The following is a 16,069-nucleotide window of genomic DNA, read 5'->3' as shown; positions in this document are numbered from 1 at the left end:
TTGCAAAATAGGTGAAAATAGTGCTTATTGATACTTTTGAGACTTTTTTAAAGAATGGAAGATGAATGCAAAGAATTTTATCTTACTGTATGGTAATATTACCTTGGCAGTCAAGACATCCCTCATATTTTATGCCCTTTTACAGTCCATGGTCTCAAACCTTTTGTATTGTTATTCACAATTTATTGTAAATTGTGAATCATTTGAAGACAAAGACAACAGAAGTAACAAAAAGGACAAACCCCTGGAGGCTGGCTGTATGCTTGTTGGCTCACACAAAATGACCTCGGCGATAAACAGTGGAGCTCATTTTCAGCACTTGCTGGGGAAGTTCACATTAAAAACAGTCACACGGTCACGGGTGGGGGCAATAAAAATTCCAGCTCTCAGTCTCATTATGAGCCTCCTATTTCCCACCCGGCCACAGAAACAGCAGCAGCCGGGATTGTCGCAGACAGAGCGGGGATTGTGTACTGCTGATCTGTCACCTAACTACTGCGGCCGAATGCGGCCATGCAGGTCATGTTCATTGTCTACGGCCCGTTATTTGCTGGTGTCACAACTCTGGCTAAATAGCTTTCGTTCTTGGCAATGCTGAGAATTTATTATTTGGTTCTTATAGTTTATATTGTGAAGAACTGCAGACGCTGGTAAATTCCAAGAGTTGATAAAAAAAAAAGAAAAAGTGATGCTTAAACAACAACTGAATGAGCCCAGAGATTTTAGAGTCAGTCGGTGGGGTGTGGAGGGTAACAGATTGTTTCTGGGTGTCATCATCTTAAAACCTCGAGCACCAGACAGCAAAAAGCCCAGCTTTGTTTCGTCTCTCATGATGGTGAGTCACCACCGAGAACTTCCAGTAGCCATAGCAATTGTTTTYAACTTTGYCACAGGTTAAGCTAGATAGAGCACTGCTGACATAYACACACAGAAAATGCATAACATGTTCAAGGATAAATGTGCAGATCTTATTTATTTGTGCTCGTCTGTTGTTCAGTTAATTTGACATTTTGTCTTTCTTTTGCTSTGATGAATGGGCAAGCCTTTCTGTTGTCATGACARTGCAGATTTAGAGGTGGGAGTGTTGCAYCGTGATGGGTCACCATCATTGCACAAAGGGCAGACTGAAGTAATTAAAGGAGGACAAAGAAAACCTGTAATTCTCCACCAGAGCCTCTCAGAAGTCTGTGTGYGAAGTRATATTTGAAAACCTGGACAATGAACGCTAGAGTTTTGGGGTGTTCAGGTTTATTTCCACCAGTAGCCTAAATTCTGCAGCAAGGACTAAACAGAAAAAGTTGTAATTGTAAATAAAATAAGATTTCTTATTGTAAATTAGTATTTCTTTAAAATGCATCATTTTATTAATTATTGCATGTGACTTCTTTCATAAAATCAGCTGTGCTCATAATCATAGCATAAACACACTGCTATGTTATGATCGTTTTATAGGTGTAATATTGACTTTTGGATTATTTAGCTAATATCCTTGCTATATTTTGCATTTTTGCCACCACATTAACCAGCTAACTGTCTAAAATGTGTCTTTAAACAACATTTACACAAATAATTTCTATCATGATTGAACTCTTAGTTGGTTTTCTGCCTAACTGCCCATTCCTGTCAGTGAGTGGGGACATGCAGTCATTTTTGGAGATGAAGCTTAACGAGGCACCTTTGGGCTGTAGCAACTAAAGAGGACTTAAACAGCAAGGACTCTTTTTCCTGATCTCCATGGTAACTGGYCAAACATTTAGAAAATATTCTGAAAGGCCACTTTCAGGATACCTTTCCATTTGTATCCCTCTTTCTTTGTCTCACTGTGTGCGGAGGTTGCTTCCAGTGAGTGATTGGGTCAAAGACTGGGTGAGGAAACACTCCCTGTACATGCACCAGAAAAGTATTTTATGGGATTTTGTCTTTAAATACTATTAAAGTTGCTTGGTGCAACTTGTTGAACGCACAACATTGAATTTCCACTGACCATTTTCCGTGTCCTCATCCAGTTATGCTTATTTCAAGGACAGTACCCTCTGGTTGCACATATTTTAAATCAACCTGCCAGACCAAATCACATCAAACTGTCCGGTCTGAATCCTGTTATGGCATCAGTGCCACTGACCGCTGCAGAGGACCTTCAGCCTCTCCTCATTTACATGTACTGAGGAATTAAAATAAAAAGGAAAGCTTTGAAGAATGTGAAAATATAACTCTCTTGATTATTTTTCCCTTATATGAACCAACCTGTGAGGGACTGTTGATTAACTGAACACATTTACATAACGAAGAACTCATGTTTACCAAGTCATTGTCAATTACACCCAGTAAATTATTTATGCAACCAAAATACAAGAACAAGCTGTTTGGTTGAACTTTGTCAAAGTTAAAAATGTTTGAATTCCCCCCCGCCCCCTCCCCACAAACCATTTTACCAAAATGTAAAATGGTTGTTGATAGTGTTAATCAAAGGATGAATGCAAATCATCCACAGTTGGGAGGATTTGAGTAATCTGATTCCAGGAACAAGCAGAGCCCAAGTCTAAGCCGGTGTCACATGCTATACAGAGTTATTTGCTTCAAAAGAGTTAAATGTTATCAAAGTGAAATTAATTGAAGATTTCTTGGATAATTAATGAGAATAAGGTAGTAAAAAAAACAGACTTGGATACAAGATTGTGACCATGTGACAAATATGACTTTGCAAGGATTTCAAAGAAGAAATGTTGCTGTTCTGAAGGCAAATTGTGTTACATCTTAGTTTAAACTGGCTCATTATTAAGTGCAGGCTAGGTTTTTGTAAAGTGTAAAAATGAGACCATAATAAATCATTCCAAACCTTTTTGGACATACATTTATATTCAAACTGTTATAATATTATTTAAAAGTTTTTTATATATATTTTACAAACTCATTCCAATAATTGAAACACATAAATTACACACAGACTGATGTTTTCAAGCTTTTGTTTCTATTAATTAAGATTATTTTCTACTTGCAGCTGATACAATTTTTTTTAAATTTAAGACTGTAATATTACATCAGACCCATAAAAASACTTTTAATACAGAATTGTGTTAAGGCTAGGTTGAAGCATGTCTTGATTTTGTCTCATTTTTGACATCACAATAACCTAGCAGAAGGAAATTTTAAGTTGGTATGTGTTTTGGGAGCCGCTAGCATTAAAAAAAACTATCTGAGGACATAGTAAAAAGCAAAATATATCATTTTTCACATATCTGCAATTTGAAATCAGAGTATRAACAAGGATAATAAGTGATAACCCTAAATATTACATTAAAGGAAGTTCTGCACAAAATGTTGAAGTTTCTTCCTATCACAATTTTTCTCTTAGTTTTGCTAATTTCTTAAAAATATAAAAAATGCACAGATACAGGAAATTTGTCAGAGACATTTCTCTGTGGAGCTTGCAGCTACACATTATCCAGCAACGACTGTGTGAGGCACCAAWGTGGTAAAAAATAGGTCATTTTTATTTTCGGAATACATTCATTAGCAACCACCCAGAAGACAGCACTGAAGTTAGTGTATGTATAAAAATAATTTTTGACTAGAATCCAAGATAAATAAGAGGCACAACTCTTGTCAATCACCAAATACATCTAGCACTTTCCTGTTGATTACAATTTAGCGGAGAGAACATTTTCTATCAGCAACACAAAAGAAAATTGCCATGAAAGTATAGGGATAATGTTGTTTTTGCAAAGTAAAGTGTCCTTCTTCTATAGTATCGGGCAGTACTGCCCACATCTCAAATGCAGTGAGTCAAAAGAGTCTTGAGCTTGCAGTGCACCCTGTTCACCAGTAGATGTCCTTCTTGGTTGCATTGCTGCAGAGGACTCAACCTCAGGGTGAACTTTTCTGTCTGGTATTTTAAACTCGACTGAAGTAAATGACGACAGGCTGCCATTTCTGTTAGCCCAAGTTTTGGAAGTGTCAACAATTGGCGAAACCCTGAAGCCTCTTGCTTTTATGCTGCTTGCGTCATGTTTCTGACTCCTGACGCTGACGTCTTCCATAAAGGGGTCAGAGTCGCTTCCATGTGGCATGTTGTAGTAGGTGCACTTTGGAGTCAGGGGCTTCGCCATCTCCTCAAGCTCGGAGGAGGATATGGCAGCAAGGGGGCTGTGCTGGGTTTTAGTGTAAGACGGGGAATCGACGCTTGTGTTTTCCTGGCCTGTGTCTGTGGATGTGCTGTCCACATTACCGTACATTCCCAGAGAGACAGGGGGGGATTTCCTTATGAGATGGTTCTCTTTTAGAAGCCATCTCCCTCGATCAATCAAAACCCCATCAGCTGAGTCTTTGTCAAAGCTTAAAGGTGCGTCTTGTGGATTTTGTGTTTCAGCTTCGGTTTCAGCTTTTAATGAGCTTGCAGCACTGAAATAAGAGAGATCCTCCCTTGAAGCTTTAGTGCCTTCATCACTGGAAGGAGGCCTGTTTCCACTTTTTAATGAGCAACTTGAAGGTGACTGTCTGGAGTGCCTTTGTTCTAACATGCTTCTCTCGGTGCTGTTTGCTTTCTCTAAAGGCTCTTCTCCACTTTCTGAGACAATATCTACAGACTCTTGAGTTTCATACCCTCCACTGCCCGACGTCTCTGGTCTGTAATCTGATAAATCGGACGTGATGGGGCTTGGTAGGCATTTTAGACCATAAGAACTATCCTTTCTCGGTTTTGGTATCAAACTTTGCTTAGTTTGCACAACTCTCGCATTATCAGGCACAATTCTAATATTTCCCTGAGTGTCGTACGTAAATATAAGCGTGTAAGACTGGAGAGCATCATTCACAAAGTCCAGTAGCTCCTGAGAAATCTCCACTGGATGAGTTAAACTGTTTCTTCTATTCTCTTCTCCTCCCTCATCTGTCTCATGAATGGTGTCCRTACATTTGTCCTCGCACCGGCCTTCAGAGGAATATTTAGATAAAGTGTCAATTGTTTCTTCACAGCTATTACTGTGCTGCACACACGAAGCTTCTTCCGGCATTGTTTCACAATCCTGATCATCGGGAAAACTGTCCACCTCATCCAAAATAGCTCCTTCTTGTGCCTCGCCTTTTTGTACTACTTCCATCTGCTCTAATTTCTGATTTGRTTCGCTTTCTTCACTAACATTCCTCTCTTCTTCAACTACAGTTTTTCCAGCCGCCATATTTTGCTCCTTGTCCGACTCATACATAGCTTCTTCCTCTTCTGGTGTTTCTTCCTCCAAATCAGTTTCTGCATTCTCCAGACTATTTCCCTCATCTTCAACCTCCTCACACTTTTCTCCATTTGTTTCTTTCTCACTTTCCTCATCTTCTTGATGTTCGCCTTTTTCTTYTTCTTCATTTTCAATTTCCTCTTCTCCTTTTTCTTCAGTAACCTCATCTGTTAACTGCCCTTTCTCATCCTCCTCTTTTGCCTCATCATCTTCCTCAATTTGCTCACTTTCCTCCTCATCAATCTTGCCTTCAACTGTACAAGTAGATGCCTTTGACATCATATCAGGATCCATGTTTTCATGTTCAAGCATCTCAATTACTTCCCCTTTTCTCTCAGTTTCCTCTTCCTCTTCCTCCTCTGCTTCCCCAGGGAGAGAGYCTTTGCTTTCCTCTTCATCTTCTTCCCCTCCTCTCTCCTCCTCCTCTTCCTGCTCCTCCTCATCATCATATTCCTCTTCCTCCATCATTGCCTCCTCTACTTCCTCCTCATTAATTATACTCTCTACTTCATCATCCTCATCATCATCTTGTACCTCATTCTCTTCAGTCTGGCCACCCTGATTGTTTCCTTCCTCCTCTGTCTCTCCCACCCCCTCCCGCTCATCCGTATCTTCAACCGTATCAGCAGTTCCTGTTTCCTCAACTGCAAAACCATCATCCTCCTCCTCTAGACTCTTTTGTGTAACCTCTTCATCCTCTGTCATTGCTTCCTCTACTTCCTCTAATTTTTGAACAAACTCCCTTTCACTTTTCTTCTCTTCCTCCGAATCCCCCCGCATCTCTCCTTTCACTTCCATCTCTATTTCCCCTTCCCTTTCCAATTCTTCCCTGTCATTCTCTTCATCAGCATTTACATTTTTATTATTTCCTAAATTATTGACATTTGCCGCCTCTTGCTTTTCATTTTTTAATTCCTTGTCTTTTTCTGACATTATCAGACTTTCTGTGGCTAACTCCGGATTCACCTCATTGTCATTTTCTTGATTGGTCTCGGTTAAGTCCCCAGTTGTACTTCTAGGCTCTGGTGAATCTTTCGTTTCCTCTTCACAATCACCGACAAATCGCTCTAAATCTTCCTCTGAATCTGACTGGTTTCTAACAGTCTCAACAAAAGTACTTTCCTCAGCAGGGTAGAAACTTTTGGTTTGTTGGATTGTGGAAACAATCTCTTCTCGGAGGTCTTGTGGCATGTTTAGCTCCTCCATGAGCTCGTCGAGGACCATTTGCTGATCCTCGAATGCGTCGCCGCCATCAGAGACAACATCCAGAGCAAACTCAGTCTCTGAAACTCTGGGGGAAAGCGGTTCACTTTCAAGTCTCTCCCTCAAAATCTGGAAATCCTTCCAGCGCTCTCTTAGCTGAGAAGACGCTCTGCTTTGCAAGTCGGTAAGACTTGCCCTCTGCTCTCCTTCATCTTCCATAGCAGAAATCTTCTGGAGGGACTCCATCATAAGCATGGCCTCTGATGAGGTTCTTGATTGGCTACCTTCCCCAAGTTGGGAGCCTTTAATATTGTCTCTCAGCGTCATCACCGACAAGAATGAGAGGAAGGCTTTACACGAGGAGCCGAACACTGAGGCAACTTGTGTTGAGAAATTAGGAAGGCTGCTTGAATTTTGAAGAGTGGGAGCAGTGCTGCTGGCAGATGTTCTTCTGATGCACTGAATTGATGAACAAACCTGGCGAAGGACTGGCTTTAGCTTTGCCTTTGGGCTCAACAAGTGAGACGAAGACATCTCACTGTCATTTGTACCAATGGCTTCAACAGATTTGTGCAACCTGAGCTTATTCTCATTGTTTTCTGGGTCACACCTGACACTTGGCATTGAAACACAAAGCCCTTGGGCTCTCTGTTCACCCTGCTGTGCACCTGATGCCAGCCCCTCATGGTAAAGAGGAACTGATAAACAGGAGGAGGATTTCTTCATGGCATCGCTTAAGCTAGTCTGGCATTGATTGATTTCATCTGATTCGGAGTCATCKCCTATCTTAAAAATGACCTTTGCCCGAGTTTCTGCTCCATCGGTAATCACCTCATCTGCATATGGCACAGAGTCTGGGTTGGCATTTTCCAACCAGTTCTCAACATACTGGTGAATTTCTGAAGGAGAAGGATTCAGGGAAGGTAAAGACCCAGTCTCACTCAGTTCCTGAGGTGGTTTGGGTAATGATAGTCCACATTCAGTCATAGATTTTGGCCTGCTGATTGTCTTTTGACTGGGTGAAAGTGGCTTTTTGGCTTGTAAAATATCTGACATGTTCTTTTTCATCTGAGGCCTTCCGGTTGGAGTGTTAATATTGTGTCCATTGTTTGATGCTATTTTGTTTTGACTTTTTTTCTGCTGCGCGCTCGGTTTAGTATTTCCAGGGTTAAGTAGTAAGGCTGAATCTTTTTTCACTTTTTCATCTTTGATTGACTTCTTAGACTGAGAACTTTCTGTTCCTTTACTCTTCAGTGAACTTTTAGATCTCTCCATTGAACTCAGGSTCTTTGTTCCTACACTGGGATTGCTGCTCAGTTTGTCAGTAGATGAATATTTACTGTGTTTTGAGGAGCCTTTTATGCTTTCTTGAYGTTTTTTATCTGAGCTGTTTGTTGAAACTGAACTCTTCTCATTGAAAAGCGGCCTAGCAATCTTTTTCTTCTTAGTACTTTTGGCAGCATTATGTTTATTTACTGTTTCCACMTTTTGTAAGCCGGCATCCTCATTCTCAGTTGCCGAGGATAGATTGTTTGTAGCCTGATGTGTTAGAGATGCTGCCTCTGATGAAAGTGATAGGATCTCCTCTTTCCGCCTCTCTAGTGAGTCRGTGGTGGGCGGCTGCCAGTTACAATCTATATCACAATCATTGCTAGACGATCGAGGCCCAGAGGAAGTGGACGGTTTGCTCTCTGCAACTGGAGGGGAGCCATGCAAAGAAGTGCCATCTGCGCTAAGCTCCTCATTTGCAACATAGTTGTCGTAGCAACCTTGACTCTCGTAAATATGCATCACGGTCTCCGTGACCTCCATTCCATCATTCTGTATCTGAAGGACCTCAGCGACGCCTGATGATTTGACAGAGGAGCGTTTGCTGCTCGTTTCTGATGACGTCGTCCTACGAGTTTTAGAAACCGGCTTATTGCTGCTGCTGTGTCTGACGACGCAATAGCCCTCGGTCGTCTCGCCATCAGCAGTTCTCTCCATATACGAATAATGTCCCAGGGTGCTCTGTTGAAACCCTGTCTCTGTAACCATTTTCACACTCTCTACTGAAGCCCTCTCATTCACCTGCTGTGGGCCTGGTGTAGGAGTCCTCTTTAATCGTGTTTTTGCTCTGCCCAAAGTTGTGGAGCTGTAGCCTTTATAAATATGTTCTTCATTAAAGGCAACGCCCCTTGCAGCTCCGTCATGGTAGTTTTCTTCTTTTCTTTCATCCTCTTCAACTCCTGGGGAGTCTTTGGCAACAGCATTGTTTGAGTCAGGTGAGCTGTTGTCTGACCCAGAGAGGGAGGCACAAGCTGTCTTCTTGTTAAGGCCGGAGCGGCTGAGTGTGGTTGTCCAGTGAAGCATCTCCTCTTCCTTGATCGTCAGACGAACTTTCATCTCCACTGTCATGCTGCCGTCTTGGTTTATGCGGAATGACTTTTCAATGTCGTCATCACGAGGGACGACGTAGCCAATATGCTCGTTATCTTCCCTCTCAGGTCCGCATGTCTCCATGGCTGCATGATGCTGATGGGCTTCTGTTTCAGACAGTCCACTGGGATGGTGCAGGTAGTCRTTCAAGCTGCTTTTCTGGGACTTGTTTATCTGGTTGACAATGAATCGCTCTGATGACGCAGAGAAGTTTCTTGAACCTCTTCCACTGGATAAAGATGTATCTTTCTCTGGAGTTAGTTGATTAATGATATACAGGAGTTTGTGAACGGCATGTGAGGAAAAAAGAAAAAAATATTTATTATTGGATAAATGTTATGTTGCATTCATCTAGGTAAGCTTAGGTATACATCCTATTAAAAAAGGGTAATCCGAGGGGCTTTATAGGAAAATGAATGAAGGAAAAGGAAATTACATTGAAAACAAATACAAATACACTAAGAAATAAAAATAGCAATATTTAGGAAGCATTTATAAAGAAATAAAATCTATAATCTAAAAAAACAAACATAGTTTAGACATTGCAAAAATGAACTGATGAAATAAAATTTTACATTTATTTAAAAGCTGCTGAGAAAACAAAAAAAAATCTGTCCTTTTCTGCAGTTTCTGCAGATCTCTGGTTTTCAATGAGTTGGTTCAACACCTGAGGAGAATACACTCCAAATACTTCCTCTCCTTGTTTAGTTCTGGTTCTGGAAACCCTTCATCAGGTCTCTGGTGACCTGATGAAGGGTTTACAATATTTATACCTAACAAGCACAATCAGTGTCTTAAAGATCAAACAATAAGTATCATTTTCCACAAAGGGAGACTTCAGTTTTAAGATACAAATACATAAATTTGGAAAGTATTTGCAGTTTTTTTTAATTACATTTAACTCAAATGGGTCAATGTACATATGTAGAAAAAGGGGCAGACTGTATTGTGACACTAAAATGTTTTGGCCCTGTGACTGAAGATAGAAAAAAGTAACTCAAACTGGATGAAAGAGAAGAATATGGGCCAATATTTCACTTAGTGTCATGACATAATTCTCCAATTCCATTGTCATAAGAAACTAGCCTAAATATACTTTCTTGAATGCATTCCTGCAAGAATATTATTATATACATTTAACTGAGTTAACTGTAATAATTCGTCCTTAAGAATTTAGTTTTTGTCATGCGCAACGCTTTTAAAAAGAATTTTCCACAGTCCAGTCCAATTAAGCTTTATTTATCAAACACAAGACCAAAGTGCCACACATTTAAAAATATCCCAAAATCAATTGGAAGAAAAGTCTAAAATTTGACAGGACATATATGTCACTGAACAAAAGATAAAATAAAAATAAGCATCTCAAGCTGTGCYAAAGGCCAGAGCAAAGAGATGGGTGAGTTTTTAGAAGATAATTTACTTATCTTATAAATGTTTAATAGTTTTTTTTATTATTATTTTTTATTTTTTTAATAATAGTAGTCAACACTTACGCATTCTGAGGTTTAATGTTGATGGCTCCACGTGTTCCACATACATAATCTGGGCCGCCTGGCCTGCTCTGTGAAAACGCTGGTTTCCTAATCTGAAAGGCTCGTTGCCAGCTGCCACAATGATTCCAGAGCATAAGATAAGTGCAGCAAGACCATCAACCTGGAGGAAGACATTGGAGGCAAGTTAAACTCGACAGGAATTATCAATGTCAGTTTTTGAACTCAAAAAGGTATATTTGTTACTTTGTACTTGTATGAATTAGACAACAAACCTTTGCTTCTTTAACATTCAGACTATTTTAAATGTATAGWTTTTGCTGACAGTCTGTAAGACACCGATTCACACTGTCAAACCTTCACCAGAACACGTGCCGATATCTGCATGTGGTGCTCTTGATCTTTACTTTGTCACTGAAGGACACTCCGGATTAAGGCATTTTCTCACTAGGAGGGGATGTTCAGACAGCACTTCTAAAGTACTTCTTGGAATCCTTTTTAATTACACAACATATATTTAAAAAAAAAGATGTATTCTATGTACTCTCTTTCAGAATAAATGGTTATTACTTTTCACAGGTTTTTCAGCCAAACATTTTGGACTTTTTAGACCAGGTGGCGTAAAGTTCAAGTATCAGAAACTTGGTAAGATTAGATTAAATGGTCTCCAAAAACATATTGAACTTAATTATTGGATAAGTGACAGAAATTGGGAAAATGGACACATTCAAGATTATCTTGATAGTGTTTCCCAAAGAAATCTCTGCCTAATATAGTCCTAGGTGTCATTAGATAAAGATAAAGAATTAAGAATCACAGCAGATTAGGAATGCCTAAAGAGGTTGCAGAACAGCTCTCAGCATGGTGCCGACTGTAAAGTCACGGAATCGTTTAACTGTTGGAAAACGTACCATTGTAAAGAAAAAAAGCTATTTCTAAAGCTCTAAACAGCATCTGTGTAACAAGTTATAACTAATCTGTTGTTCTTTAAACAATATAGAATAAAATATTTGATTCTATTTAAGACAAGATCTCTCTTTTCTTCTCTAAAATGAACTCAAAAGTTCTTTCTGGTCCTAACCTGAAGCCTTTTTTGTTATTTTKGCATTTACAGATTGTAAAACGATTGCCCTCTTCGCTAGACAAAGCATTTGAGAGATGTGTTTATAAAACCAAGTACTTGTTCCAATTATTCTAATTTCTATTTTTAGTTGTGCTTCAGGCGCCATTATTGTGACAATGCTTCTTGAAATTACAAAGATCGCTGAAGTTCTATGTCATTTTTTCTAATAAAACTAAAACTTCATAAATATGTRAAGAACAATTATCTTATCACCAACAGCAGAGACAGGAGAGTTATGTGTAAAATATATCTGTGAAATTTCCTGCAACTAACACATCCTACACTAAACTGTTTTTGAACACAATCATGCTAAATGTTTTTCTGCCACTTTTTGTTTTATATTTTTGGTTGTATATGATTCTATGTCAGATAGTATTRTTGTCCTAGTTGGTGTCATTAAAGGTCTGGGGTCAAATACAAGACTTTGTGCCAGTCTCCCAAATGACTCACTCCGCTTAACTGTAAATTTAAAAAAAAAGAAAAAAAAAAAGAACTTGCATCTTCAAATGTTTCAAAGGTTTAAATGCAAAGCAAACTGGGTCAATTTTTCTACCTGCTTAGATAACTTTTCTTGTTTCACATATCCTTTAATTACATTTCTAGTTTAACCAACGACTTACCCGTCTGCCATCTGTAGAGTAGAGTTTCAGCACTGGAAACTGGAGTATCTGGGAGAGGTAATCCAGCAAAGCGTCAAAAGTTGGTGCTGTTCTTCTCTGCAACACAATGGTTCGTCTAACTGTAGGATCCCTGTTTTTKATAACTGTGAGCTTCTTCGGTGTCCGTACCGCCACTTTCTCAGTGACCTTCGCTGGCCTGTTGCTTGGATCAGTCCCTCTGCCAAAATGATGAAACTTGAGCTCCTGCCTCTTACGCYGTCTTGCATTGAGGGGCCTTGTCGCGTTCCAAGGCACCTGCCTGCGGTTCACCTCTTCCAGGTTTAATGGCTTCACCCGTTTCTGATCCGAACACACGTAAGCTCCCCCATCCTGTAAGTCTTCCAAAGCTTTGACAAAGTGAGTTCCTCGAGGTGTGGTTATGGTTCGTACTCCAAATGGCAGAGGCACTTTTTTGGAAAGAGCGTCCAGCAAAGCATCGAATGTCTTAAAGGTGCGGGCAGTGACTATCATCCGATGCCCACTGAATTGATAGTCACCGCTTTTGTAGAAGCATACCCGTTTAGAAGCGGAGGGCTCCGAGACGGACTGCACAGGCCGAGAGGGCAACATCTGCCCACTGCTGGAGGACATCTCCTGGGCTGGAGGGTCCTGAATAGATGCGTTGCTCATATTGGAAGAAAGTGGCTTTAAAAAAAGAAACAAGAGAAGAAATGTTAGTTTTTTGGCTCTTCGTAGTTTCCCTATTAATTTTCATCAGCACATAAAGTTGAAATCTGCTTTTATMTTTCCTTATACTGACATTAAACCGGAGTTGAGTTTAAGCTTTTAAAAGCTGGTCTTTGTGTTTGAATCACAAAGATTTTATAACAGCGATATTACAAAAGAAATTAATTAAATCATTTAATAAACACATTTTTGGGAGTTGTTCTTTTTTTTTGTTTAGTTTTTTGGACATCTGTTAAAAACTGTAAAAAAAAAAAACCCAAACAAACAAAAAACAAACAAAAACAAAACATGCAAAATGTCACAAAAAAACCCACACATGCACATTAGATTTTTTGCCATTTCTTAAACTATGTCTTATAAAATGTTAGTTCAAAACATTACTTTTCCATACCTTCAAAAGACTATACAATGCCCTTAWGCATAAGTAAGGACATACTTTTAAATGCTTCTCATCACATATAAAACCATCAATGGGAGTAATCCATGTAATTTAAAGATCTGAATGTCTAGTAACATCACCATGTTAAATCTCTGCTTTCATTGTGCAGAAATCTAACTCAGTTCCTCCAGAATTTCATAAACTTTATGCAGTGTTTTAGTTTTTAGGTTCCTGTCTTGACATCCTCTTAAAAGAAGAATACAGATTTTTTATTTACTAAACCTAGCTTTCTTAAAAGCTAAGTTTTTCTAAAACTTAGTTTAGCTTAAAAACTAACTTTCCTGTGTTAAAACTTAGCTTTTTGCAAAGCTAAGTTTTAAGAGAGGGTAATGTTATGCCTTAAGAGTTTTAAAATGCTTTTATGTTTTATGTATCTTTCAAATTAGTATAGCAATTATTATTATTTATTTGATYATTTTTGTCTTGTAATGTACTTTCAAGTGTCTGATTGAAATGTGCACARAAGCTAATGTTAATTAGCTTTTAGCTTTAGCAACATTAGCTTTGTTGCTTATTGAATACAGAACACCTAACAAAAGAACAATGGGGGCACACAGGGGAATAATGGCAAAAGAGCTAATTAGTGAATAACCAAAGACAAATTGACAGTAACAAAAAACAAAGGRACAACAAAACTCAAATTCCTTACAGAAAACAACTATTACTTTCTTGTGTTGGTTCAATTTCTGATATTTTGTCATATATTCTCAATATAAATGAAGAAAATTACTGAAGTCTATTACTGGAAATTAGGATTTTTTTTTCATGGCTGTTCCCTTAGCATAATGTTCAGCAAAGCATGTTAAACTTACTAACTCCATAATGCTTTCAATCAATTTTGTATGTTATCATGGACAAAAACATAGTGTAGTTCTGGACTGAAGCTGTGTAATGATAGTCAGCATTAATACAGTAAACATATCTAACATTATATGCATATATATATAAAGATAATGTATTATTTTGTACAGTAYAGCATATTAGTATGGAACTTAATTTCCTTCCAAACCAGTAAATCTCCTCCGRACACTGCCAACATTAGCTTTAAGCAAACATGGACACAGGCCTTCCATGCCTCAAACCTRAAGACAGATTACAATCTAAAAGTAACAAGATAAATTCCAGCGAGGAAACTAACAAATCAACTGATGTAATCAGCAAACCTTACCACAAAAGGTGCATTTCTTCTAGTCTTTTAATGGCAAAAACAATTCAAAACCTGCCTCCGTTGTGTTCCTCAYGGCTGATCAAAGCCTCTCAGCTGCGTTGGAGGGCTATTTTGGGACATGTAACATCATGRCCAATTTGCTTAATCTTTGCTAACACTTAATCAGCATCTAAGGTTGAGGAAATATATATATGGATGAAATATAATGAAAAAGGATATAAACAGCACCTTTTACTCATATTCAATTTCAAAACATTAACTACTTATTTCTTGCAAGTTTGGGACAACGTAGYGTGTTATTATTAATATTTAAACACATTTTTATAGTTGTCTGAGAAATCAGTTTCAAATTTTGTGTAAAAAAAAAAACACTTTCTAATTGTAATTTTACCTGTAAACAATTTCCTTATAATTTATTATTTGTACTCAAAGCCAACAAGAAAGTAAATACAGAATTTACATGTTTGTAAAGAAAAAAACATGATAGCCAAATTGAGAAAAACTGTGATTGTTCTTTAAACTAATTACATTTTCTGGGTCAAATGATGGCAGTACTGTTGTCAACAGATATCACAGGTGTCTCGAACTAGTCTGAATTTGCAGGCGGCCACCATAATCAGATTTGTTAGGTCTAGGCCTAATAGGGATTAGTTTGAAGGTTTTGCGCACCTGCTGACAGCAGGAGGCAGAATCAAGTCTTTAAGCAGTAGTTTTACCTGGCAATTCCACAATCAGACCTCAGGACAAACAATGTATCTGTGTTATTACCTGTGATCATGGAAGTATGTTGACACTGAAATATAAGATGAGAAAATAATGTATATTTTCAGATTCTAAAATACACAATCTGTGCCCTCCCCCCACAGTAAATTATATACTTTTTTTTATTATACAGATTTGCATTTCTAGACTTTGCCTTTGAATTGAATGGACCTATTTGCATCAACAACTGAGCGCTGTGTCACTGTTTTTCAGGTAACAGGCCTCGTGCCAATTCCCATCTATTCCTAACTGAGCATAATCTGCTGGTAAATCCCACCAACATGTGCAGCGAACTGAAAGGTGGGAACTGCTCGTGAGAGTGGTCCAAGCTAATAGCCAAGACAAGCCACAATATACATCAGAGTATGTGTATACAATTAAACCACCACTTATATGTGTTTGTACTTTTGCCTTTTTGCGCACAAAAAATGTGTGATCTAAAAAAATGCATGTTGTGATTTTACTTTTTTACCRCACTTAAAAGTTTTAGATCAAACAAATTTTAATGACGAGAATGACTAATAAGMAGTTATCAAATTAGGATTTAATTGACTAGCAACAGTAGCTTTACAAACCTGGTTGACTTGGAAAGGTTAACCCACTCCTAATTACAGAATCACCTATTTGACTGGATTTTTCTTTTATTTATTCTGAGGATTATTAGAATCATTAAAGGGAGAAAAATACCGACAACATAATAAATATGAAAGAGTGATCCTTTTAAATGGCATTACAAAGTTTATTTGTTAAAAATCCCTCAATTAATTTCTGATCACAACAATTTGAAACTAATTTTAAACTAATGGCACAAACATCACTGTACAATTCCCTTTCTATCATTAAATTTAGGAGTTTTAAATGCAAAACAGCTGAAAATTGAAAACAAACAAACAAA

The 16,069-nt window shown here is 38.3% G+C and overlaps 1 protein-coding gene across 1 annotated transcript; it reads right to left on the bottom strand.

Moving 5' to 3' along the window:
* Positions 1-3,469: 3,469 nt before the first annotated feature.
* LOC103479834 (oxygen-regulated protein 1) lies at positions 3,470-14,497 on the bottom strand. Its single transcript, XM_008434498.1, has 4 exons — positions 14,413-14,497; positions 12,080-12,763; positions 10,340-10,499; positions 3,470-9,097 (listed from the first exon to the last, which is right to left on the bottom strand). Exons 2-4 carry the CDS (start codon positions 12,746-12,748, stop codon positions 3,741-3,743), a joined length of 6,186 nt encoding a protein of 2,061 aa, XP_008432720.1. The 5' UTR covers positions 12,749-12,763; positions 14,413-14,497; the 3' UTR covers positions 3,470-3,740.
* Between the last annotated feature and the right edge of the window lie 1,572 nt (positions 14,498-16,069).

This window comes from Poecilia reticulata, linkage group LG17 (assembly GCF_000633615.1).
Source record: "Poecilia reticulata strain Guanapo linkage group LG17, Guppy_female_1.0+MT, whole genome shotgun sequence".
NCBI classification, from domain to species: domain Eukaryota; kingdom Metazoa; phylum Chordata; class Actinopteri; order Cyprinodontiformes; family Poeciliidae; genus Poecilia; species Poecilia reticulata.
Note: the sequence above shows the minus strand (reverse complement) of the source record. Positions and strands in the feature narration are given on the sequence as shown.